We start from the raw sequence: 24,866 nt of genomic DNA on the forward strand, positions 1-24,866 counted from the left end.
GTCTTGGGGTTGACTTGCCTGAAAGCAGAGAGTCACACCGGACCAGCACTCCTGTCCACCCTGAACGCACAGGTGGATCAGTGGCTGACTCCGCACCAACTGGAGATCGGCAAAGTGGTTTGTGACAACGGAAGAAATTTGTTGGCGGCATTGAATTTGGGCAAGTTGACACATGTGCCGTGCATGGCACATGTGTGTAATCTGATCGTACAACGCTTTGTGCATAAGTACCCAGGCTTACAGGACGTCCTGAAGTAGGCCAGGAAGGTGTGTGGCCATTTCAGGCGTTCCTACACGGCCATGGCGCACTTTTCAGATATCCAGCGGCGAAACAACAGGCTAGTGAGGCGCATGATTTGCGACAGCCCGACATGTTGGAATTCAATACTCCTGATGTTCGACCGCCTGCTCCAACAAGAAAAAGCCGTTAACGACTATTTGTTGGACCGGGGTGCTAGGACAGCCTCTGCGGAGTTGGGAATTTTTTTGCCAAGTTACTGGATGCTCATGCGCAATGCCTGTAGGCTCATGCGTCCTTTTGAGGAGGTGACAAATCTAGTCAGTCGCACCGAAGGCACCATCAGCGACATCATACCATTTGTTTTCTTCCTGGAGCGTGCCCTGCGAAGAGTGCTGGATCAGGCCGTAGATGAGCGTGAAGAGGAAGAGTTGTGGTCCCCATCACCACCAGAAACAGCCTTATCAGCATCACTTGCTGGACCTGCGGCAATGCTGGAATAGGATTGTGAGGAAGAGGAGTCAGAAGAGGAATGTGGCTTTGAGGAGGAGGAGGAAGACCAACCACAACAGGCATCCCAGGGTGCTCGTTGTCACCTATCTGGTACCCGTGGTATTGTACGTGGCTCGGGGGAAGAACATACCTTCAGTGAGATCACTGAGGACGAGGAACGGGACATGAGTAGCTCGGCATCCAACCTTGTGCAAATGGGGTCTTTCATGCTGTCGTGCCTGTTGAGGGACCCTAGTATAAAAAGGCTGAAGGAGAATGACCTGTACTGGGTGTCCAAGCTACTAGACCCCCGGTATAAGCAGAAAGTGCCTGAAATGTTACCGTATTACTCCAAGTCGGAAAGGATGCAGCAGTTCCAAAATAAATTAAAAAGTATGCTTTACACAGCGTATAAGGGTGATGTCACAGCACAACGGGAATATAACAGGGGAAGAGTTGAAAGTAATCATCCTCCTCCCACGACCACGCCGGCAAGGACAGGACGCTTTACAGACGTGTTGTTGATGGAGGACATGCGGAGCTTTTTAAGTCCTACACATCGCCACAGCCCTTCGGGGTCCACCCTCAGAGAACGACTCGACCGACAGGTAGCAGACTACCTCGCCTTAACTGCAGATATCGACACTCTGAGGAGCGATGAACCCCTTGACTACTGGGTGTGCAGGCTTGACCTGTGGCCTGAGCTATCCCAATTTGCGATAGAACTTCTGGCCTGCCCCGCTTCAAGTGTCCTGTCAGAAAGGACCTTCAGTGCAGCAGGAGGTATTGTCACTGAGAAGAGAAGTCGATTACCTCACCTTTATTAAGATGAATGAGGGATGGATCCCGAAGGGACTGACAGTGGGCGACACATTCGACTAAAAAAGGCCTGTTGAGGGGGACGTAACAGGGATTAAACTGATAAGAATAGTACTACTTAACACACCACTCCTATCTGGTGGCACATTAGATTGCACGCGCAGTGCCCCAAATTTGAAGTAGGAGGAGCGACAAAGCATCTTTTTCCATCTCCCGGTTCCTAAAATCGATGCCATATACACGTCCCCTGATAGGGGACGTAACAGGGATTAAACTGATAAGAATAGTACTACTTAACACACCACTCCTATCTGGTGGCACATTAGATTACACGCGCAGTGCCCCAAATTTGAAGTAGGAGGACCAACCAAGCATCTTTTTTCATCTCCCAGTTCTTAAAATCGATGCCATATACATGTCCCCTGATAGGGGACGTAACAGGGATTAAACTGATAAGAATAGTACTACTTAACACACCACTCCTATCTGGTGGCACATTAGATTGCACGCGCAGTGCCCCAAATTTGAAGTAGGAGGACCGACCAAGCATCTTTTTCCATCTCCTGGTTCCTAAAATCGATGCCATATACACGTCCCCTGATAGGGGACGTAACAGGGATTAAACTGATAGGAATAGTACTACTTAACACACCTTATAATAACGCAGAGAGAGGCAACGCAGAGAGAGGAGTCTGAAGAAGAGGAGTCAGAGGAGGCGTCCCAGGGGGCTTGTTGTCACCTTTCGGGGACCCTTGGTGTTGTACGTGGCTGGGTGGAGGAAGAGACCTTGTGCAAATGGCGAGTTTGCGGTTGTGCAAATGGACTGTTTGCGGTTGTTTGAGGTGCGTTAAACGGGGAGTTTGGTCTGTCACTGTGAAGCGGGCGTAACCCTTACACTACTTGATCGATACTGGTTGATCGACCTGATGTTTTAAAGCACGTTATTCCAAACAATTTAGGAATGTTAGGTGATTTATGCCCTTTATGGATTAAAACCAGACTCTGCATCAACTATGTAATTTTCCATGGGAGTTTTGCCATGGATCCCCCTCCGGCATGCCACAGTCCAGGTGTTAGTCCCCTTGAAAAAACTTTTCCATCACTATTGTGGCCAGAAGGAGTCCCTGTGGGTTTTAAAATTTGTCTGCCTATTGAAGTCTATGGCGGTTCGCCCTGTTCGCTCGTTCGAGAACATTTGCGGAAATTCGCGTTCGCCATTCACGAACAGAAAATTTTATGTTCGCAACATCTCTACTTACAAATTATTAAATGAAGCCCCAATATCTATGACTAATATGTAATTCGAATTCCCAAACATAACTCCACCCAAAAATCAAACTGCACTTTTGCCGCAGATATTACACATATATCTAAATAACTAATGATTTAACTTGGAAAATGTATACTCCTATGGGCTTACATTAGTAAACATACTCTCCCATGCTGTCTACCATATTTTTTTTAAAGAGGACTTGGTCCTTTTTATATGTGAACACCCCCATAAGAAATAATCTGCAAATAATTGAAAGCAACGAGAGCAAACAATTATAGAATGCTATGATAACAAAAAGAAAATGGATAGCATTGAAAAGGAACCAAATGAAATCGCGCAGTTATTTTGAAATTGGTGTTCGAATCCTTTTTGCTATTTCTTGTCCTGCATTTCACATTATTTACACATTATCTCAATTTGCAGCTAAACAGTTCTGGTCCAATGGAGAGTCACAAAATATGGCCAGATAATTAAGATGCCAGTCAGAATTTTGTGTGACAAATTAGTGGTTTAATTTCTCTCCTTTCACAATCTGAATTCTTTTTCCAATTACATTTCCAGTACATATGTATGGTTTTATCAAGTAATATTTTTAGAAAGAATATATTCTTGACGTTGAAGCCTAGTGAGACTCAAACACAACATTTTCCAAATATTAAACGTTAATAAAGATCTAGCACAATTTGTCCGAAAGAGCTCCAAAAATGTATTCTACTTTATCTTCTCATAATTAATATTCTGTTCCTAAAATTACAACTAAGTAGGTCAAACAGTATTTGATATCAGAAAGAATTAAATGAAATTCAATCTTTATACTGAACATGGTTTCAATTAGAATAGGCCAGTTTAACAATTTATTTTACCTCTGTGATCGTAATGATATATGGGATTAACATGCCACGAATTAAGAAAGATTAATTAATACATTGACACATTTGCAGTTCTCTTACCCCCATTGTACTTACAATATCTTCCTGTATTACCATGGACATCATCTTGCTATTATATTATGTATGCACAAGGGCACATGTTTCTGCCAATGATGCACCATGTACAAACCTGCTTGAATGCTACACCCAGGGCATCATGAGATACCAGAAAATGTATACTGTTTGCAGGGCTGTATCCTTGCAGCCTTACACATAATATATAAAAATAACAAAATTAACAGCAATATTTTGGGGTAACAATTGAACAACCCATAACTTAGCTACTGGGTGGGGAAAAATCCCAAAAGATTGACAGTTCCTCCTTACTGATTCTGGAACATGGCATCCCAATATTACTTTGACACACACACACACACTGTCTCATCGTTGTCTGTCTTCCTTAATAAGCACAGACAATTTTACCCAGAGCTGATCCTATTGGCATCCGGAATGGGTCTTGGCTTGGCTTTGAAACGTAAAAGTGCCCTGCACGATTATATTTTTTCAATGTTTTGGAAACTGCAAGACCCATGAATGGATTTGAGTATACACTGTCGTTTAAATTCAAGGCCCTTTTTTTTTACTCTGTAGTATTACACTATTATTTGCAATGGTTTTCCTTATAGGATTGGCTTGACATTTGCACAGACGTTATTCGGCATGTGCTATAACCTTATACTTAAATAACACACGGGCACAGTTAATTCTGTTGGAGTACTGTCAGGGTACCTGGAGTCTCTACCTTTGAGAGAGGTAGAGACTTAGAGGGTTATCCGTCCGGACGCCATGTCTCCTCGGTCTCCCGCGGTTCACTCGGTCTTGCTAACGCCGGCCGCGAGGGAGTCACTTCCTTTTATAACAGAAGGACCGGAGGTAGACGTCATGACGCTAACCCGAAACATCCTGCCACTCAAATCTCGGGAGACGAATCAGGACTCGCCGGAGGCGTGTCCCCTCTCCCTAGCCAGGATACTTAACGGTGGTTCTCTCATTCACTCATTGCCCTGTCGTGGTTCTAGTCCGCCTAGTCACACAGTGCTTTATTATTCACTTGTCTTTTGGTTCTGACCCGGCTTTGTTGTTTACTCTCCTGCCTTTCTGTTATCCTTGACCCGGCTTGTCTCTCGCTTACCTGTCCTCTGTTATCCTCGACCTCGGCTTGTCTCTGACCATTCTATTGTAGTTATACGTTAGTCCGGCCATTCTAAGGACCGGTATACGTATCAGCTACTCTTTGTACTCTGCGTGTTGGATCCCTGACCCGATCCTGACATTACGACAGGGCCATGGATCCTGCAGGTACAAATTGTCAGCTTGGTTCTCCTGATCCTAGGTTTGACGCCATGGATCATAGGATGGATCAGATGGCTCTGGCACTACAGGCGCTGCTGTCTCGCCCTACTAATCCACCTGAGGAGAGGCGTAACACTTCTGCTTCTTCTGTGGGTTCAGGGTTAGAGGTAGCTACTGTAGGTGCTTCTTCCCGAGTTACCCCACCTGTACGTTATGCTGGTTCCCCTGAGAGGTGTCGTGGCTTTTTGAACCAGATCAGTATTCATTTCGAGCTACAGCCCCGTTCATACCCTACTGATAGGGCAAAGGTGGGATTTATTATTACCTTACTCATTGAGAAAGCTCTGAGATGGGCGAATCCGTTGTGGGAGAATGATAATCCATTAGTCTATAACTATAATTCCTTTGTAGCTGCTTTTAAAAGAACTTTTGACCCTCCTGGCAGGAAGGCCAATGCAGCCAGATTACTGTTGCGCCTTAGACAAGACAACCAAACACTTGTGGATTATGCACTAGAGTTCAGGTCTTTGGCGGCAGAGGTAAAATGGAATGAACAGGCCTATATAGACGTATTCTTAAATGGATTATCTGATGTAATACTTGATGAGGTAGCTACAAGAGAACTTCCCGAGAATCTGGAGGACTTAATTTCCTTTATCTCTCGTATTGACGAACGCCTAAGGGAGAGACAGAATACTCGAGATAGAACCGCTAAATCTTTCTCTAGACTAGTACCATCATTTCAAGTTGCTGAAACCAAAGATCCACAGGTTTCAGAACCTATGCAGTTAGGCCTTACTCGTCTCTCAGAGGAGGAGAGACAGTACAGGAGAAGAGAGGGACTGTGTATGTATTGTGGGTTCAGAGGTCATGTACGTTTGAGCTGTCCCAGCCGTCCGGGAAACGCTCGCACCTAAGTTTCTCTAGAGGACAGACCTTGGGTGTTTCGATTTTGTCCTCTACTCATAACTACAAAGAACATAGACTCCTATTACCGGTCTCTTTAACTTGGGAGAAGGGAACTTTAGAAACTATGGCATTGATAGACTCCGGCGCTGCTGAGAGTTTTATCGACCAAAAGTTTCTCACCAAACACACTATCCCATCCCAGTTAAGGAAGACACCCTTGGCTGTTGAAGCCATTGATGGTAGACCTTTAGTTGAGCCTGTGATTTCCCGGGAGACCACACCTCTTTACTTAACTATTGGTATTCTACACAAGGAGGAAATATCCCTACTACTCATTTCATCCCCTTCTGTTCCCATAGTCCTGGGATACTCCTGGCTTAAGAAACATAACCCCGTTATAGATTGGAGATCAGGGGAAATAGTTTCTTGGGGCCAGAATTGTCAAGAGAGTTGTTTAAAGAAAGTGTCACCTCTTTGTAGTGTCAACCCACTTAATAACGCTACTGACTCTACCAAAGTACAGATACCGTCCTTGTATCAAGATTTAAAGGCAGTATTTGACAAAAGAAAGGCTGATACCTTACCACCACATAGGCCTTTTGATTGCAAAATTAATTTACTTTCTGGTACCATGCCCCCCAGGGGTCATGTATATCCTTTGTCCACGAATGAAAACTTAGTTCTAGAAGAGTATATTCGTGAAAACCTAGACAAGGGGTTCATTAGAAGATCCTCCTCTCCTGCTGGGGCTGGATTCTTTTTTGTTAAAAAGAAGGATGGTTCTTTAAGACCTTGCATTGACTACCGAGGTCTTAACAAGATAACCATCAGAAATGTTTATCCGATTCCCTTGATCACCGAGCTTTTTGACCGATTAAAAAGTTCTAAAATTTTCACTAAGTTAGACCTTAGAGGTGCTTATAATTTGGTGAGAATCCACGACGGTGACGAGTGGAAAACTGCATTCAATACTCGATATGGGCACTATGAGTATACTGTAATGCCTTTTGGTCTCTGCAATGCTCCGGCAGTATTTCAGGACCTTATTAATGAGGTTCTTAGGGAGTTTCAAGATGACTGTGTAATTGTATACCTTGATGATATTCTTATACATTCCAGGGATATTGAGACTCACCACAGGCAAGTCAGGAGGGTTTTACACAAACTTCTTCAGCATGGCTTGTACTGCAAACTAGAGAAATGCAGCTTTGACCAATCCCAAACTACGTTTCTTGGTTATGTGATTTCTGGGGAGGGGTTTGAAATGGATCCGGAGAAGCTCCAATCCATATTAGACTGGCCTTTACCTCAGGGTCTCAAGGCTATCCAGAGATTCATTGGTTTCTCTAATTACTACAGACGTTTCATTAAGGGATACTCCTCTATCATTGCTCCCATCACTAACATGACCAAACAAGGGGCTGAGACTAAGAATTGGTCTACTGAAGCTCTTCGGGCTTTTGAGACACTCAAAGAGCTGTTTGCTTCCGCACCAATTTTAGTTCACCCTGATACTACTCTACCTTTCCTACTCGAAGTAGACGCTTCTGAGACAGGTATAGGTGCTGTTCTGTCCCAAAGGTTGGGTGTAGATAAACCATTACATCCTTGTGGATACTTTTCCAAAAAATTGTCCGGTACTGAAAGCAGATATGACATTGGTGACAGGGAACTACTAGCGGTTATAATGGCCTTGAAGGAGTGGAGACATTTATTGGAGGGTACTTTGCATCCTGTTACTATTTTGACGGATCATAAAAACTTATCCTATATTGGGGAGGCTAAACGACTATCATCTAGACAGGTTCGTTGGTCCATATTTCTCACTCACTTCAACTACGTACTCACATATAGGCCAGGTTCTAAGAATTCTAAAGCCGACGCCTTATCTCGCCAATATGAACCTGCTGCCGTATCTGAGCCGGTTTTGTCCTCTATAGTACCCAAGTGTAACATTATCGCTAACACTACTCTCAAAGTTCATTCCCCGCTACTTGATCAGATAAGGAACTTGCAGCATCTGGCACCTAGACTGACTCCGGTTTCCAGACTTTTCGTTCCTCCTGAACTTCAATTGGAGCTCTTACAGTGTCTTCACGAGAGTAAGGTGGCTGGTCATCCGGGTGTCCGCAAGACGTATTCTTTGATCTCCAAGGATTTCTGGTGGCCGTCGTTACGGAAGGATATTAAGGATTTTATCGGGGTTTGTGTGGTCTGTACTAAAACCAAACTACCGCATACGCTTCCTTGTGGCCTTCTACAACCGCTGGAAATTCCTGACAAACCTTGGTCCTGTGTGGCAATGGACTTTATTGTGGATCTGCCGGTTTCTAAAAAACACACTGTTATCCTCACCGTAGTCGATAGGTTTACCAAGATGGCACATTTCGTACCTTTGCCTAAACTCCCGACTTCTCCTGAATTGGCGGAGGTCTTTGCTAAAGAGATTTTTCGTTTGCATGGGATTCCTTCTGAGATCACTTCTGATAGAGGCTCCCAATTTGTTTCACGTTTTTGGAGGTCGTTCTGTTCTCAATTAGGCATCAAATTGAATTTTTCGTCCGCCTATCATCCTCAGTCTAACGGAGCTGCTGAACGAACTAACCAGAAGATTGAGCAATACTTACGTTGTTTTGTTTCCGAACACCAGGACGATTGGGTCGGTTTGATTCCTTGGGCAGAGTTTGCGCACAACAATCTTGTTTGTGACTCCACGCATTCAAGTCCCTTCTTCATGAACTATGGCTTTCATCCATCCATTCTTCCCCCGGTTTCTCCTTCCCAAGGAGTGCCGTCGGTTGATGTCCATGTGGCCAATTTGAGGAAGTTGTGGGATCAGACTCGACAGATTCTTCTACACAATTCTGTACTGGTAAAGAAACATGCTGACAAACGTAGAAGGGCGGCTCCGAATTTTGTTCCAGGCGATAGAGTGTGGTTGAGCACTAGGAATATTCGTCTTAAAGTTCCTTCCATGAAATTCGCTCCTCGTTATATTGGTCCCTACAGGATCTTGACTCGAATTAACCCAGTGGCATATCGTCTAGCTCTTCCAGCTACTTTACGCATCCCGAACTCCTTTCACGTGTCATTGTTGAAACCTCTAATCTGTAACAGATTCTCCTCCACAATCGCCCCTCCGCGCCCTGTTCAGGTGGAGGGTCAGGAGGAATATGAGGTTAACTCCATTATTGATTCTCGTGTCTCCCGGGGACGAGTACAATATTTAGTTGACTGGAAGGGATATGGTCCTGAGGAGAGGAGTTGGGTACCACAAGAGGATGTTCATGCTCCTCGTCTTCGCAGGGCATTTCACTCCCGCTTTCCATCTCGCCCCGGCTCCTTCCGCCCGGTGGGCGTATCTGAGGGGGGGGGTACTGTCAGGGTACCTGGAGTCTCTACCTTTGAGAGAGGTAGAGACTTAGAGGGTTATCCGTCCGGACGCCATGTCTCCTCGGTCTCCCGCGGTTCACTCGGTCTTGCTAACGCCGGCCGCGAGGGAGTCACTTCCTTTTATAACAGAAGGACCGGAGGTAGACGTCATGACGCTAACCCGAAACATCCTGCCACTCAAATCTCGGGAGACGAATCAGGACTCGCCGGAGGCGTGTCCCCTCTCCCTAGCCAGGATACTTAACGGTGGTTCTCTCATTCACTCATTGCCCTGTCGTGGTTCTAGTCCGCCTAGTCACACAGTGCTTTATTATTCACTTGTCTTTTGGTTCTGACCCGGCTTTGTTGTTTACTCTCCTGCCTTTCTGTTATCCTTGACCCGGCTTGTCTCTCGCTTACCTGTCCTCTGTTATCCTCGACCTCGGCTTGTCTCTGACCATTCTATTGTAGTTATACGTTAGTCCGGCCATTCTAAGGACCGGTATACGTATCAGCTACTCTTTGTACTCTGCGTGTTGGATCCCTGACCCGATCCTGACAAGTACAAAGTCCACAGCTTTATTAATTAAATTATAATAAATTAAAATAAATTAACATAATTTAGGGTCATTGTCCAACTATACATTAAGTTACTATGCCCCCCACACAGTACCCCTGACAATGACCCTACCAATTGTACAATAAATAACCAAATAACAATTCACTTGAAACACGGCCTACCGAAGAGGCCCCACATCATACTGTTAACTGTAGGGGTGTAACTCAGACACCCCTACACCCCCAGGTTCGTCGCCACCAAAGAGCTAGAACCAACCAGCCCTTAATTCCATCCGGCCTACACCTTGGCCTGTCCAGTTCAAACTCCACGCAAAATTCAAATTTTCACTACGCCCTGTTCCGCCGCTGTGACTAAACGGAACTGCTAAAAACTGGGAAGGGTGGGTGGGACAATTTACAGGTAAGAGAGGCTCTGGTTAAAATGGCCCCTACTCTAACATGGCTGCTCTTTATACTCCCTTTCTCCACCCCCAAACTCCATTACCCTAACCCAGCCCCCAAACACTAGCACCTGCCCACTCCCTGGCTCTGTCAAGGCCCACTCCCCCACTGCGTTGTTCCATGGGCTTCAGGATCTCCTCTTTTTTCAATGTGTATATGCATGTCTACTGGAATGAAGGGGAAGATTCTATGGAAAGCTGTCCGTTTATGTTAAGTATATGCTAAGATGCTGTGCGTCTTCATAGGGTCTTCTATGCTGTGTAAAGTATGCTGATTGCCGGAAACCATCTTCTTTGTAAAACAATAAAAACTCAGACTTTACACTTATAAAAAATGTTGCAGACTGAAATGGCCAAGCCCTTTAGGAGTAACCAGAGAAAATATTTACAGGGTTCACAAGTTGATTGAGCTCCCAGGTATATCCTTTTATATCACAGAAATGTCACTTGCATATTTTTTTAATTGATTTAACAGTAAAACATATCTGTTTGTCTAAGGCATGGAAGCAGATGTTCCCTGGCCTGCAAATATAAGGAAGCTAATTCACTATGTTGACACATGCCATCCAGTTGACAGCAACAATTTCCTTCTTAGCACCAATCGTGTCACTCTACAAACTACCAGGGAAAATAGATTGCAGGAAAATTAAATACTTCATTCACTGTTTATCAGATTCATACATCAAGTGGTATTTACGAGTAGTCACACAGAATGATCAAATTTAGAATATAGGCAAATTTATGTGGAATTGTTTAAAACAATGAACAATATAGCACCATCCTGCCTCAATGCCATTACATGCATTTAAGGAAAGTCCCTTCTTAGCAGATTTGCTCTGTTTATATTTTATTAGAAAAGAAAAATTAATATGAGAATTGTAAAAGTTATAAACATTCAATGTGGCCTCAATAAAAGCCTAAAAAGGAAAAAAATGAATGAAAAGTATACGTCTTACACACATTAGCTCATATATTTCAGAAACATATATTCAAAGTATATCTACATATATGCATATACATAGGTGTATTGTACATTGATTTAAAAAAATAATTATAAATTGACCAAAAATATAAGCTTCCTTTGGAACACTTTGAAAATGTCTGTGTACTTTGTGAAATGTGTTTATTTATTTATTTATTTTTTATCAACATTCTCCTATATATTCAGACAGTTGGTTTTCGTACTTTATATACATTTAACAATTTGAAAAACATAACTTTATTTTCAATGAATAATTTGTTTTACCCTTTCTTACTTTGATTACATTAAATTTATTAAAGCCTAGGTGGGATTGTTCCACCCAGAAAAAAAAAGTTTATACAGTTTTAGATTTTTCTCTCTTTACACTTTCTGCTTTATTTTTCGGTATTGCATTGAGAGGGCTAGTATTCCAAGTGCCTATTTTTCAGCGACAGTTGTCTAGATATGTTTAAGTGATGTGCACTGAGGGATAAAGCTGGAACACTTCAGGAGCTTGGATGTTTTGATTAGGAGTGGGTTATGAAATAACTGAGTAGAAACTAGAGACATAAACTATTTGAGGGCAAAATGGTAGAACCACAGATATATAGGAGCATGAACGTTCTGTTTGGGAAGCTACTGAATGGAACATGCTAATTCTGTACCTCTGGGCTTGCGGGGGGGGGGGGGTAAAATTAGATCTGTCTAAGGACATAGGAAAGAAACCTACACACGTTGAGGGAAAACAGGCCCAAAAACTAGATGGTGGGATGAAAACTGGGGCCACACACTGGCTTAGGGGCACAAAATTGTCTATAGAAACAAATATCAGGAGGCTGCATGGGTACTGCGGACATTGTTGCTGTCTAGGGCAGGGTTAGGCAACCTTTGGCCCTTCAGATGTTGTGGATCACATCTCCCATAATGCTGTTACAGCCATCATGCTGACAAAGCATCAAGGTAGCTGTGGTCCACAACATCTGGAGTACCAAAGGTTGCCAACCCCTGGTCTAGAGTAACATGAAATTACTAAAAAAAATAAAAAAGTCTATTTTGAAACAAAGATGTTTTTGTATACAGATGTTGTCAGGCTTAGGGTACCAGAAAACGGTGATATTTGGATGAACTATGTCTTAATTCCTTTATTATACATCATTACATATTTTCAAAGTAAAAATTTTCATGCATGTTATGGAGCAAACCATAAGTATTATACAAGTTACTTACCTGCTTAAAGGTTTGATATATAACACCAAACTTGAAGGTATTATTAATTTCATGTTCATCGTAAGCAACAATCATTTGAAAGGCCTAAAACAGATTGGAAAAAAAGTTTTTTTAAAGTACAGATTTAGATCTGGAGAATTCATTAGTTACCTATCCAATAATAGGGGAAATTACAAGTCCCATAATGCTCAGCAGGTCCGCCATCAGGGGGTGACAACCATGACGGTTGTCAGAGGGCCCAGCCACCCGTGCCCCACATGTAGCGGCGGAAATGCCGCCAGTGCAGCTGCACAGGGGCTTGCATGCTGACGGGGCCCATCGGGTGGCTCATGCACTTAGGGTCACCCGATGGACCCTATATATTCAGGGGCTCGTTCAACGCTGCGGCCGTGCAATAGCACCCCTTTAAAAAAAAATTGCAACACAACTGCTGCTTGGAGGAAGTGACGGCTGGTCACTTCCTCCCAGCTCACTCAGTGTGGGAGGAGAGACAGCGTGGAGGCCTTGAAGAGGGAAAGCCATGCCGACTCCCATCAGCCCCAACCATCCTCCTGCAAGGAAAAGGTAAGAAACAGGAGGGAGGCTAAAAAATGAGATGTGTGTGTCTGTCAGTCTGTATGTCAGTATTCATGTATGTCAGTATGCATGTCTGTATAAATGTATGTCTGTATGAATGTATGTCAGTCTGTATGTATGTATGTATGTGTCAGTATGTATGTCATATAAATGTGTGTATGTGTGTGTATGTATGTACCATATATTATATATTATATCTGTATTTGGTGACCAGATTGTACTGTATATATTATATCTGGATTAGGTGACCAGACTGTAGTGTATATATTATATATTATATTACTGTATATATTATATCTGTATTATGTGACCAGGCTGTAGTGTATATATTATATCTGTATTAGATTACCAGGTTGTACTGTATATATTATATCTGTATTAGGTTACCAGGTTGTACTGTATACCGTATGTGTCTGTATGTATGTCAGTGTCTGTATGTATGTATGTTAGTAATAAAATGTACTATTAAGAAGGAACACCTGATTGTTTGACTATTTAAAAAAATTATCAATGTTGTGCTTTGGTCAAAACCTTACATAATCTACACGTAAACGAAATGGTAATTAATAAAATATGGTAAAATACACTTTTATCGTATGTATGTATGTGTCTGTATGTCCTTATGTGTGTGTGTCTGTATGTATGTTAGTATATGTCTGTATATGTGTGTATGTCTCAGATTGTGTGTGTCAGTATGTATGCATGTCTGTTTCATTATGTGTGTTTGTTAGCATGTGTGTATCTTTGTGTGTGTGTATCAGTGTCCTTTTGTATTAGTGCGTGTGTTTGTGTCTGTGTGTGTATTCCTGTGGGCTGGATTTAGAGGTGGTCTTGGAGTTGGGCCCCGGGGTCCCAGACCCTGAGCTGAGTTAGGGGCCCCAAAATTTCAGATGGCGGCCCTGATGCTCAGCAATCATCTTAATAGACAAGTAGAGTGCACATGGCCGGCTGATCTTCCTGGAAATTCTAGGTCCAAATAACTAAAAAGCTACATGTTAAGGAATACATCTAGTTAAGCTATACTGTCAACCCCGATGTGATAAATATAAGAAAGTATACATAAATTTGTAAAATGTAGAAAATGTACTTTACCTTTGGGTACAGAACAGGATTAAATTTAAGTCCAGTGGCATCATCACATAATGCCTAGAGAGGAAGACAAAATTGTCATCAATAAGAGTAAATATTGCATCATACATTCTCGAGTAGATTTATCAAGGCAAAACAATGTGCTATTTCGGGGCAAACTGCTACTAAGTGCAATCACCATAGAAACCAATGTCTCTCAGCATTTAGCATTTTGCACCCAGAATAGCATCTGTTTTACAGAACATTGATAAATCTACCCCTATATTTTCTGTAATTTATAAATTATTGCTCAATGCAGAAGATGCAAAATTTGAGAATTTACAGCAAATGTAGTTAAATGTGGTAATCTTTTCTTAATTGATATATATTATTTTGCATATATATTGTGTGTTATCTATATAAGGCATTAAAAATGATGGGACAAGCTAAGCTCAAAGTATCCCTTTAATGACACTCACAGGTTGGTATTGTACATGAGATATATTAACACATTTCTCTGAGGAAGGAAAAAACAAAAAGCTGCAAACTGATTTGTATAATAAATAATAGTTATGTCAGCTTGTTAGAGGTATAACCCTGAAAGTGATCGGTAAAAAGGGTTATTCACTATATTGAGAATTGTAGGCATTCAAAGTGAACTCAAAGTCAATTTAAAATTTAAAGCCGAAATAGCTAAACTGGAAGCCGAGCTGAGTTAGAGGAATTATTTTACTAATTCGGCTTCTTCAACATCCAATTTGAAACTCAATTTTAAGTCCTGACGATTCTCAGTTTAGTGAATAACATACTGAAATAGTTTTAAATGTCTGTGCTTGGTATTGATTCATCAAAACCAAAGAATTAAATAGAACGTAGCATTGCCAACCCCAACATAGGTAATCTATAAAACAGTTAGCCGATTTTTGGATGTTTTGGGTATTTAAACAGTTTTAGTTAAGTTAGCTTTGCATTAGGGGCAATGTGTAGTGCAATAAAGATACCCAAGATTCATTTAATTTTGTTAATTAAAACATGGATATGGAAGCATCTCTCCCAGAATACCCAACAATTCTATGCCAGCAATGACTATCCTTTAACGCATAAGATATCTGTGAATTACATTTCCTCAGTTTCCTCAAGGGAAATGTATTTCATGAGCATTTCCAGTATCAGTATCCTCTAGCAGCAAACAGGCTCCCTGTGATATTTTGTTATTATTTAATTCTTCTGCAAAGCTCCGCAATAACCGAGATCACTAAAACTTCCAATAAACAAAATGGAACAGTACAAAACATGGCAGTACAGAATAGTTATAGAAAGGGACACTGAAATATGTAGGAATTAATACAATATATGTGCTATGGAAATAAAAAATAATTAATATGTATCTCATCATTCAACAAAATGATTAAAAAAAATATATAAAAAATAAATAAATAAATTCTATGCATATATATCCTTGTTCCCCGCACTCTTGATAAAAGTCTGTCTGGACTGAAACGTCGACTTTATATGCATTTATTTGCCTAAATAAAACACTTATTTGAATTTAAAAGTCCTACGAGTGCACTCTTTGCGGATTATATATACACATATAATTATTTTTTTTTTTTTGTATATTTATTTTTTTTAAATCATTTTGTCGAATGATGAGATACATATTAATTATTTTTTATTTCCACAGCACATTAAAAAAATAAGGATAAAGCTATTCACCTTGAGTCTATAAATATACTATAAGGGATTTAATATATATAGAAAAATAAAGGTTATGCCCATGGCTATGTGACAAGAGACAGCTGATATTTAATGGTTGTGTCCCTAAGCCCTCGCAGAGCTTATTATGTCTGTACTGCTTACCTTTGCAATTTGAGGAATGCTGGGGAGCTTACTAAATCCAGACAGTGGTATTCGTTCATGTAGTGTTTTTGCTTTGGACCTGAAACAGTGACAACAGAAATAATTTCTAAAAAAAATAATAGATAAATGTGTAAAGATAAAGCAATATCATAATTATAGAAGCCATATTTAATTCTAGATGTCAGACTGAGGTGGATGAAATGATAAAACTGCACAAAAAGTTCAGCAGGTAAGTAACATTTTACAAAATAAAAACTCTTGTGTTCTAAATGGACATACATGAAAGGGAATTTACATTTCCATAAAACTATGCAATGAAAGCAACGTCAATAAAAAAAAAAAAAAAAGAACTTTCAAATGGATAGTTTTAAAATTCAAAGTAAATTTGAACAAGTAGGAAAGTGGCCTGCCAAATGCAGAAATGAGAATTGGTAATAGAATAAGGAGTGGAAAGAGAAGGGAATAAAGGAGAAGACAGCTAAATGAGCGATGGAATAGTAAAGTAAACATATTTTACATAAGTGATTGCGCAGTAATATTCCCATATCAGATCTTGTGTTAGTCACATTCACATGTGAGAATCCAGAATTTCACTGGAAGGCTTTAGGGCCTACAGAGCATTAACAGGTGTATTTACTAAGGTGAGCATTTTAAAGTGAAGATGGAAAACTTGTCTAAGTCAACTGGCCTTAAATTTGTGATTCACTTTGAATTCACTAATTAACCCCTTAAGGACACATGACGTGTGTGACACGTCATGATTCCCTTTTATTCCAGAAGTTTGGTCCTTAAGGGGTTAAACCTGGCAATGCAGGTTTAAAAATTACACAAATTGGGTTCCCACATAGATTTCTATGAGGGAGAATGTGACATAGTTGTATGCAGTATAGATTTCAAAAGCTCTATTCACAAAATAAAGTCACATGCTGACAGAACCACATCTCAGTCTTCAGTTAACTTATTCTGGCAGTTTCATTCATTTTTTTTTTTTTTTTTTGTGTAATATGTTTATAGAAGCTTATGGGATACACTCTGTATTTGCTTAAACCACATAGAAACATAGAAACATAGAAACATAGAATGTGACGGCAGATAAGAACCATTCGGCCCATCTAGTCTGCCCAGTTTTCTAAATACTTTCATTAGTCCCTGGCATTATCTTATAGTTAGGATAGCCTTATGCCTATCCCACGCATGCTTAAACTCCTTTACTGTGTTAACCTCTACCACTTCAGCTGGAAGGCTATTCCATGCATCCACTACCCTCTCAGTAAAGTAATACTTCCTGATATTATTTTTAAACCTTTGTCCTTCTAATTTTAGTCTATGTCCTCTGGTTGTGGTAGTTTTTCTTCTTTTAAATATAGTCTCCTCTTTTACTGTGTTGATTCCCTTTGTGTATTTAAATGTTTCTATCATATCCCCCCTGTCTCGTCTTTCCACCAAGCTATACATGTTAAGATCCTTTAACCTTTCCTGGTAAGTTTTATCCTGCAATCCATGAACCAGTTTAGTAGCCCTTCTTTGAACTCTCTCTAAGGTATCAATATCCTTCTGAAGATATGGTCTCCAGTACTGTGTACAGTACTCCAAGTGAGGTCTCACCAGTGTTCTGTACAATGGCATGAGCACTTCCCTCTTTCTACTGCTAATACCTCTCCCTATACAACCAAGCATTCTGCTAGCATTTCCTGCTGCTCTATTACATTGTCTGCCTACCTTTAAGTCCTCAGAAATAATCACCCCTAAATCCCTTTCCTCAGATGTTGAGGTTAGGACTCTATCAAATATTCTGTACTCTGCCCTTGGGTTTTTACGTCCAAGATGCATTATCTTGCACTTATCCACATTAAATGTCAGTTGCCACAACTCTGACCATTTTTCTAGTTTACCTAAATCATTTTCCATTTGGCTTATCCCTCCTGGAACATCAACCCTGTTACATATCTTAGTATCATCCGCAAAAAGACACACCTTACCATCAAGACCTTCTGCAATATCACTAATAAAAATATTAAAGAGAATGGGTCCAAGTACAGATCCCTGAGGTACCCCACTGGTGACAAGCCCAAGCTTCGAATATACTCCATTGACTACAACCCTCTGTTGCCTGTCACTCAGCCACTGCCTTACCCATTCAACAATATTGGAATCCAAACTCAAAGATTGCAGTTTATTGATAAGCCTTCTATGTGCAACAGTGTCAAAAGCCTTACTGAAATCTAGGTAAGCAATGTCTACTGCACCACCCTGATCTATAATTTTAGTTACCTAATCAAAAAAATCAATAAGATTAGTTTGGCATGATCTCCCTGAAGTAAACCCATGTTGTCTCTGATCTTGGAATCCATGTGTTTTTAGATGTTCAACAATCCTATCCTTTAACATGGTTTCCATCACTTTCCCCACTACTGAAGTAAGGCTTACTGGCCTATAGTTGCCCGACTCCTCCCTATTACCTTTCTTGTGAATGGGCACAACATTCGCTAACTTCCAATCTTCTGGGACTACTCCTGTTAACAATGATTGGTTAAATAAATCTGTTAAAGGTTTTGCTAGTACACCACTAAGCTCTTTTAATAGCTTTGGGTGTATTCCATCAGGTCCCATTGACTTATTTGTCTTTACTTTTGACAGTTGAAATAGAACCTCTTCCTCTGTAAACTCACGTGTAATAAATGACTCATTTATCCTTTTTTTTAACAGAGGTCCCTTTCCTTCATTTTCAGCTGTAAATACCGAACAAAAATATTCATTGAGGCAGTCAGCTAGACCTTTATCCTCATCTACATACCTTCCTTCTTTTGTTTTTAATCTAACTAATCCTTGTTTTACTTTTCTTTTCTCATTTATGTATCTAAAAAAAGTTTTGTCCCCCTTTTTTACTGACTGTGCTATTTTATCTTCTGTGTGTGATTTGGAAGCTCTTATAACTTGCTTAGCCTCTTTCTGCCTAATCTTATAGGTCATTCTGTCTTCCTCATTCTGTTTTTTTTTATAATTACTAAATGCTAACTTTTTGTTTTTTACTATTTTGGCCACATCTGCGGAGTACCACAGTGGCTTCTTGAATTTTTTGCTTTTACTGACAAGCCTAATGCAACTTTCTGTTGCCTTCAGTAGTGCAGCTTTTAAATAATCCCATTTATTTTGGACTCCATTTAAGTTGCTCCAGTCTGATAATGACTCCTTTACACATATTCTAATTTTAGAAAAGTCTGTTTTTCTAAAGTCTAAAACTTTTGTTTTTGTGTGGTGTGACTCAGTCACTGTTCTTATATTAAACCACACTGACTGATGATCACTGGATCCTAAACTTTCACCTACAGTAATATCTGATACCAAATCTCCATTTGTTAACACTAAATCTAGTATGGCCTCTTTACGAGTTGGCTCCTCAACGACTTGTTTTAGAGTCAATCCCAGTAGGGAGTTTAGAATTTGTGTGCTTCTAGCACAAGTAGCTATTTTTGTTTTCCAATTTACATCAGGAAGATTAAAGTCACCCATGGTGATAACTTCCCCCTTCATTGTCATTTTAGCTATTTCTTCAACTAGTAGATTATCTAACTCTTCAATTTGTCCTGGGGGCCTATAAATCACACCTACACGAACTACTGTGTGATTACCAAATTCTAACGTAACCCAAATTGACTCTATGTTCGTCTCACTAACCTTTATTAGGCTAGATTTTATGCTATCCTTCACATACAGGGCCACCCCTCCCCCTTTCTTGCCTTCCCTGTCTTTTCTATATAAAGAGTACCACGGTTCAGATGTTGCTGAACTACAACTCCCATGATTGTTTAAATGAAATAAATAGCCAGAGAATCATGCAAGTTGTAGTTCAGCAACATGTGGCAGATCACAATTTGGACAACCATTACTTAAAGTGAAAACAGGCGTTATTAAAATGAAGTACCAATTATCCAGCCCATTGGTTACTAGAATGAATATATTATATACTATCTAAATTATAACTGTGACAGTTCTTCTTAGGAGCAAAGAAGCAGTTAAAGGGAATTTGAACCCATCCTACCCTGTCTTCTAGCATGGCCATTTTCAAACTTTAGTAACATCTTCATAACTGTCACTGATCTGTTCTGCTTGGGGATGCTTTTCCAAGCAGACCAAACCACCTCTGTGATGCCAACACACTAACTTCATTGCCAGCATGACAGCATCTCCTTAGCTGACCCTAGCATTGTAGAGATAGAGAGTTTCCATAGCATATACAATACATGTGCTGCGGTTGCTATACAAGCTGTGGGAGGTCTATCCCAAATAATTGATTGGCAGGTGAAAGAAAGACCTATTTTTAAATAGATGTTTCTCCCAATTTATACATTTACAAGCTAATGTCCTTTAAAAAGAACATACATTGGTGCGTGATAAGTCTAATTGTAAATCTTTGCATTGCAAAATAATAATAATAATAATAATGAATTTAAAAAATACATTATACCTGGCATTAAAAGGTATCATTTAGCAAGAATTTTGGTTATACTGTCCACACAGAAGATCAGGCATGCATAGAAGTTCAGTTTTGGAAGATAATATTTACAACTCAAAGATAGTCACTATGGAATATGGCTTCTGTTTAGTCTTTATCAAGTGTGGTACGGAGTTCCCAATTCTGAATATTGAAATGATCCAAACAATATCACATGATCCAAAACAGGTTATTACATGGTCATTAAATATTCCAAGCACAATTGAAATAGATACACCACAACTACGTATTCCTCAGAGATGAAACAGGAACACGTTGCGTGTTTAAGTTGGTGTAATATGATATTTAGGATATAGACTGGTTGAATTCAAATAGGGGACCTTTTATTTAGTTTGTGCAGGAAAATATTTCTCATATAATATGAAAACATTGCTTCAACATAAATTAATATACTTAGAATAAATTGTATAATTTTAAAAACAGAATGTTCTAAAGAATTGAAATAATGAGGGGATTTTATTGACACGTCTTGAACAAAGTTACCGAAATATACTGAAAATTCTAAATGCCCTTACTCTCAAGTGAAGCTGTTCCGAACACATACAATTATTAAAATTGTGCTTTTATTCTTTAAAATTATGCTAGTTTAATGTTGCAATTCTGTTTTTTTTTTATTTTATTTTTCTTGGGGGGTGGAGGTTGTCTTATATCTCACGTATACACCCTTAAATAAAATTGTATGGGGAAAAAAAAACATTTTAAAGAATAAATATCCTCATATTCAGAAGTTTGAAAGTTTGGAACTTTTCTCTCTACATGTGTTATTTTCTCAATAGAAATGTGTTTTATTTTAGCAGAACTGTCAAACAGTTCAGGGTAAGATATTTTACACACAACATTCTTCATTTGTGATATATCATCTAAAGTGCCCTTTTGGAATGTGGTTTGTTAGTGAAACCACTATGAAAATTAAAAATCAGTCTTCTAAACATAAATCTACTGTAAGAAGTGAGAAAATGGTGTTGTCATTTCTAGGACATTTCAAGGAGAAAGATCTCAATATGACAAAGGCCTCAATTTACAAAGCTTTCCAAATTAATCAATACTGCTAGAAAAATTTCCAAGTGATTTATCTACAAAAATTCTCATAGACGCTAATAAATCACTTGGAAACATTCCTCACAGTATTAATCATTTGGGAAGCTTATTCGGCTTCTGAATCAAAGATCGTGCAGCAAAATTAAAATAAAAAAACAGCACTGTCACTTTTTAAAATATATAATGTTATACCAGTGTCCATTTTCGGCTCATTTTTTTCTTTGTTTTTTCGCCATTTTATCAAATGTATGCATTTTTTTAAAACAGTTTCATATAGGAGCATATGCTACAACATAGCAGATTGTAGTTCACAATACAAAGTATTGGGGAAATGACTGCAGAAAAACAATGTTATACAGAATGATGTCAAATGTGTGAGTTACGGAAAGTTTTATACAGTATTGTGATATTTACTGAATATCATTACGCTCCTTTGTAGCAGGAAAAGGGAGAAATAGAAAAATAAAAGTGATGAACGTACAAAAAATAAGTAAGGTAGAAAGAGGATAGGTAAGAAGGGGAAGAGGGGCGGGCGAGTCAAGAAGCAGCTCATTGTACAGTGGCAATCAGGAAGCATACATGAATTTCAAGTTTATCAAGTCATGTATGTAGATTGCAGGTAAAACAAGTCAACCACAGACATTTGAAGGCAACTGATACATGTTGGTTCTCTAGGCGAGCACAGCTGATGGATCAGAAGCTCAACATGGCTTAGTGGGTCAAAAAAAACTATTGAGGTTAGATTTAGTTGACCAGATGTCCCCTGCTTCTTCCTAGAAGCCCCTAGTGTTCGTAACTACCCTAATCCAGCTTTCATATTGACAAATTAAGGATTTTAGATTAAGAGCGTCAGGTATCACTGGTGGTGTGATTGCCGCCCATTTTCTTCCTATCAACATGAGACCTGCTAGATATGAAAGGCTAAATATCTATGGGTTTTGGAGAGGTCTGCCAGGAGTGACATCAATAGGAGATCACTTGGCGTGTTAGAGAGTTTGCTTCCTATACATGTTGAGATCAGGGAAATAACATATTTTTATATTTTCAATTCTCTCCATATATAAGTCCAGTAAATGTTGGGGTGAGAATTAGAAGACCTATTTTTTGAGAAAAAAAAATCAGTTCTTCTTTAAAATGATATACAGTAAGCCATAACATAAGTTTATAAAATATATTTTGAAGCAGACATAAGAATGTTGCATCAATGCTGAAGAAATGTTCAAGGATTATGGTACTTATTATGCACACCTGAGTATAATTCTCAAATATTCAATGCTGTCAGCTTCTTCCCATTTAATAGATAGGATTAGGTTTCCCAAGCTACTTGCAGTGCAGTAAAAATTGAGATGATCCTAGGATGAGAGTGAAAATAATTCATGGTTATTCAGACATGCACAAGATAGAAGATTGACTTTTCTGTAATGGGTACACGGCATTACGGAATTCTAGTTTTGTTATCCTACATGCAGTTAGAATGAAGCCGATTGATATATGAGCTTGATTTACACCAACCTGTCTTGTTTTTTTGAGAGAAGGAGGTGAGTTGCAATATATTTCCGATGGATTTATATAACAATTCTCAGGATTTACTGGGTTACCAGCTGTTAGGTGTATACACATATATTCAAGCCCAGAACCACCTTATCTCAAAAAAGCATTAACTACCGAAAAACAAACAATTTCTCTTCAATTGCTCAGAAATCTGAATCAGGATTGTGTGCTGTGAAGATATTTACATCTAATTTTACTTTAGGTAGGAGCACTTTGCGTTATAAAATATGACAGGCTGTACAAAATGTTGAGTTCTTCTGAAGTTGAGAGACTGGCTGCCAGTTCGTTTGAAACCACAGCCATACTCATGATGGCGAGATTACGCTTCCGCATTGCCAAGTTTGAAGTTCTTTATGGGTCTGGAGTGTCCTTTTAACCTTCAGAAAATCGTTCAGGATACTATTTTTCCATACAGAATTCCTTATTTATATAATAGTAAAACTCAACCTATTGAGCGGTAATCATTACTTTTTTATATTGTCTTTATAAAGAATTAAGCAAATTATTTGTACAACCATAAATAGCAACAAAAAAAGCTGCTGATATGGTCTCAAGGAAATGTTAATGTTTAAAATAAATTTGCATTAAGAAAGAAGGCTTGGCAGGGGAAGGGTTTTTCAAACACTTATCTTTTAAATAATAAGACATTACCACCAGTGCATTAGAATATGTATAATTTGAAATAAGAATAAACAAACCTTCCCCAAGAAGTGTTTTCTGTAGGCCCTTGCAGAGCCTTTATATTCCAGTTTATAACCATACGTGCTCGGGCTTGTTGGCTCTTCATCTTCACAAATGCTACTGTCTGAAGATGTTGGGGTGCTTAGATTTTCAGGATCTTCTATCCAGTATCCTCCAAACTGTGGCAGGATGATCAGTGGGTAAACTGTGTCTTTCTCTAAAATCTGTAGAGAAAACAGTCATGAGAACATTATGTTTTATGAATTTAATAATTATGTTACATGGGAGACTTTTACAATATGGAAGACATCTACATATTTCCATGGGAGAAAATTGAGTTTTCATGGTATTTTTAGCAATCCAAGCTGGTGTTTTAGATCACATAGTTCTTATCCTTTATAAATTGCATATTATTTATACCTCAGTCGTACTCAAAACATATATTACTATTATAAAAGTAAGCTGTAATACTAATTACTTGCAGAAGATATTAAATAATAAATAATGATAATGCGCAATACACAAAAATTTACAAATACTAAGTAAAAGCAAACATATTTTTTTCTTTTTAAAGGGATAGTGTCAATCTTTTAACTCTTTGTGATGGCAAGAGGTTAGGTATCGGCATTCATATTGTACGTAGCCTTGAGCCTACAGAGCCTTTTATATCACAACAGTCTTGGTATGCCATGCATCATGGGTTAAAATCTCTGTATGATAGGCAACCTTATTTTGGCTACAGTTATAGGGAAACACTTGCTATTGAAGGATTCTGTATAAACATGACTTCTAACGTGCCATCACTGACAGTGTGCTTCTCTACTGAGCAGTCAAGCAAGAAACATATGGCAAGTAAAATGTACATACTAATATTGCTAAAACACTAATATTACTCTACTGGTACCTCATCTCCAAGCTCAAGAGTTAGTATCATTGATCAATACAGCAAGGAAAGCCCTCCAGCTGATAGCCATTTAACATGTTCAGGGCAGTGTTTTTTTAGACCTGGTTGACAGTGGATGCAGGTTGACAGTGGGTGCAGGACTC

At 39.4% G+C, this 24,866-nt stretch overlaps 1 protein-coding gene across 5 annotated transcripts in view; it reads right to left on the reverse strand.

Moving 5' to 3' along the window:
• Positions 1-24,866, reverse strand: part of RAP1GAP2 (RAP1 GTPase activating protein 2) — a 684,483-nt gene that overhangs the window by 56,267 nt on the left and 603,350 nt on the right. For all 5 annotated transcript variants that reach the window (XM_063449836.1, XM_063449818.1, XM_063449826.1 and 2 more), the window contains 5 exons: positions 23,837-24,043; positions 22,836-22,939; positions 16,037-16,115; positions 14,201-14,254; positions 12,533-12,616 (listed from right to left, as the gene is read on the reverse strand). In XM_063449836.1, the coding sequence (XP_063305906.1) occupies positions 12,533-12,616; positions 14,201-14,254; positions 16,037-16,115; positions 22,836-22,939; positions 23,837-24,043 (528 nt within the window). The remainder of the gene's footprint in view (positions 1-12,532; positions 12,617-14,200; positions 14,255-16,036; positions 16,116-22,835; positions 22,940-23,836; positions 24,044-24,866) is intronic.

This window comes from Pelobates fuscus, chromosome 1, assembly GCF_036172605.1.
Source record: "Pelobates fuscus isolate aPelFus1 chromosome 1, aPelFus1.pri, whole genome shotgun sequence".
In the NCBI taxonomy this organism is placed as follows: domain Eukaryota; kingdom Metazoa; phylum Chordata; class Amphibia; order Anura; family Pelobatidae; genus Pelobates; species Pelobates fuscus.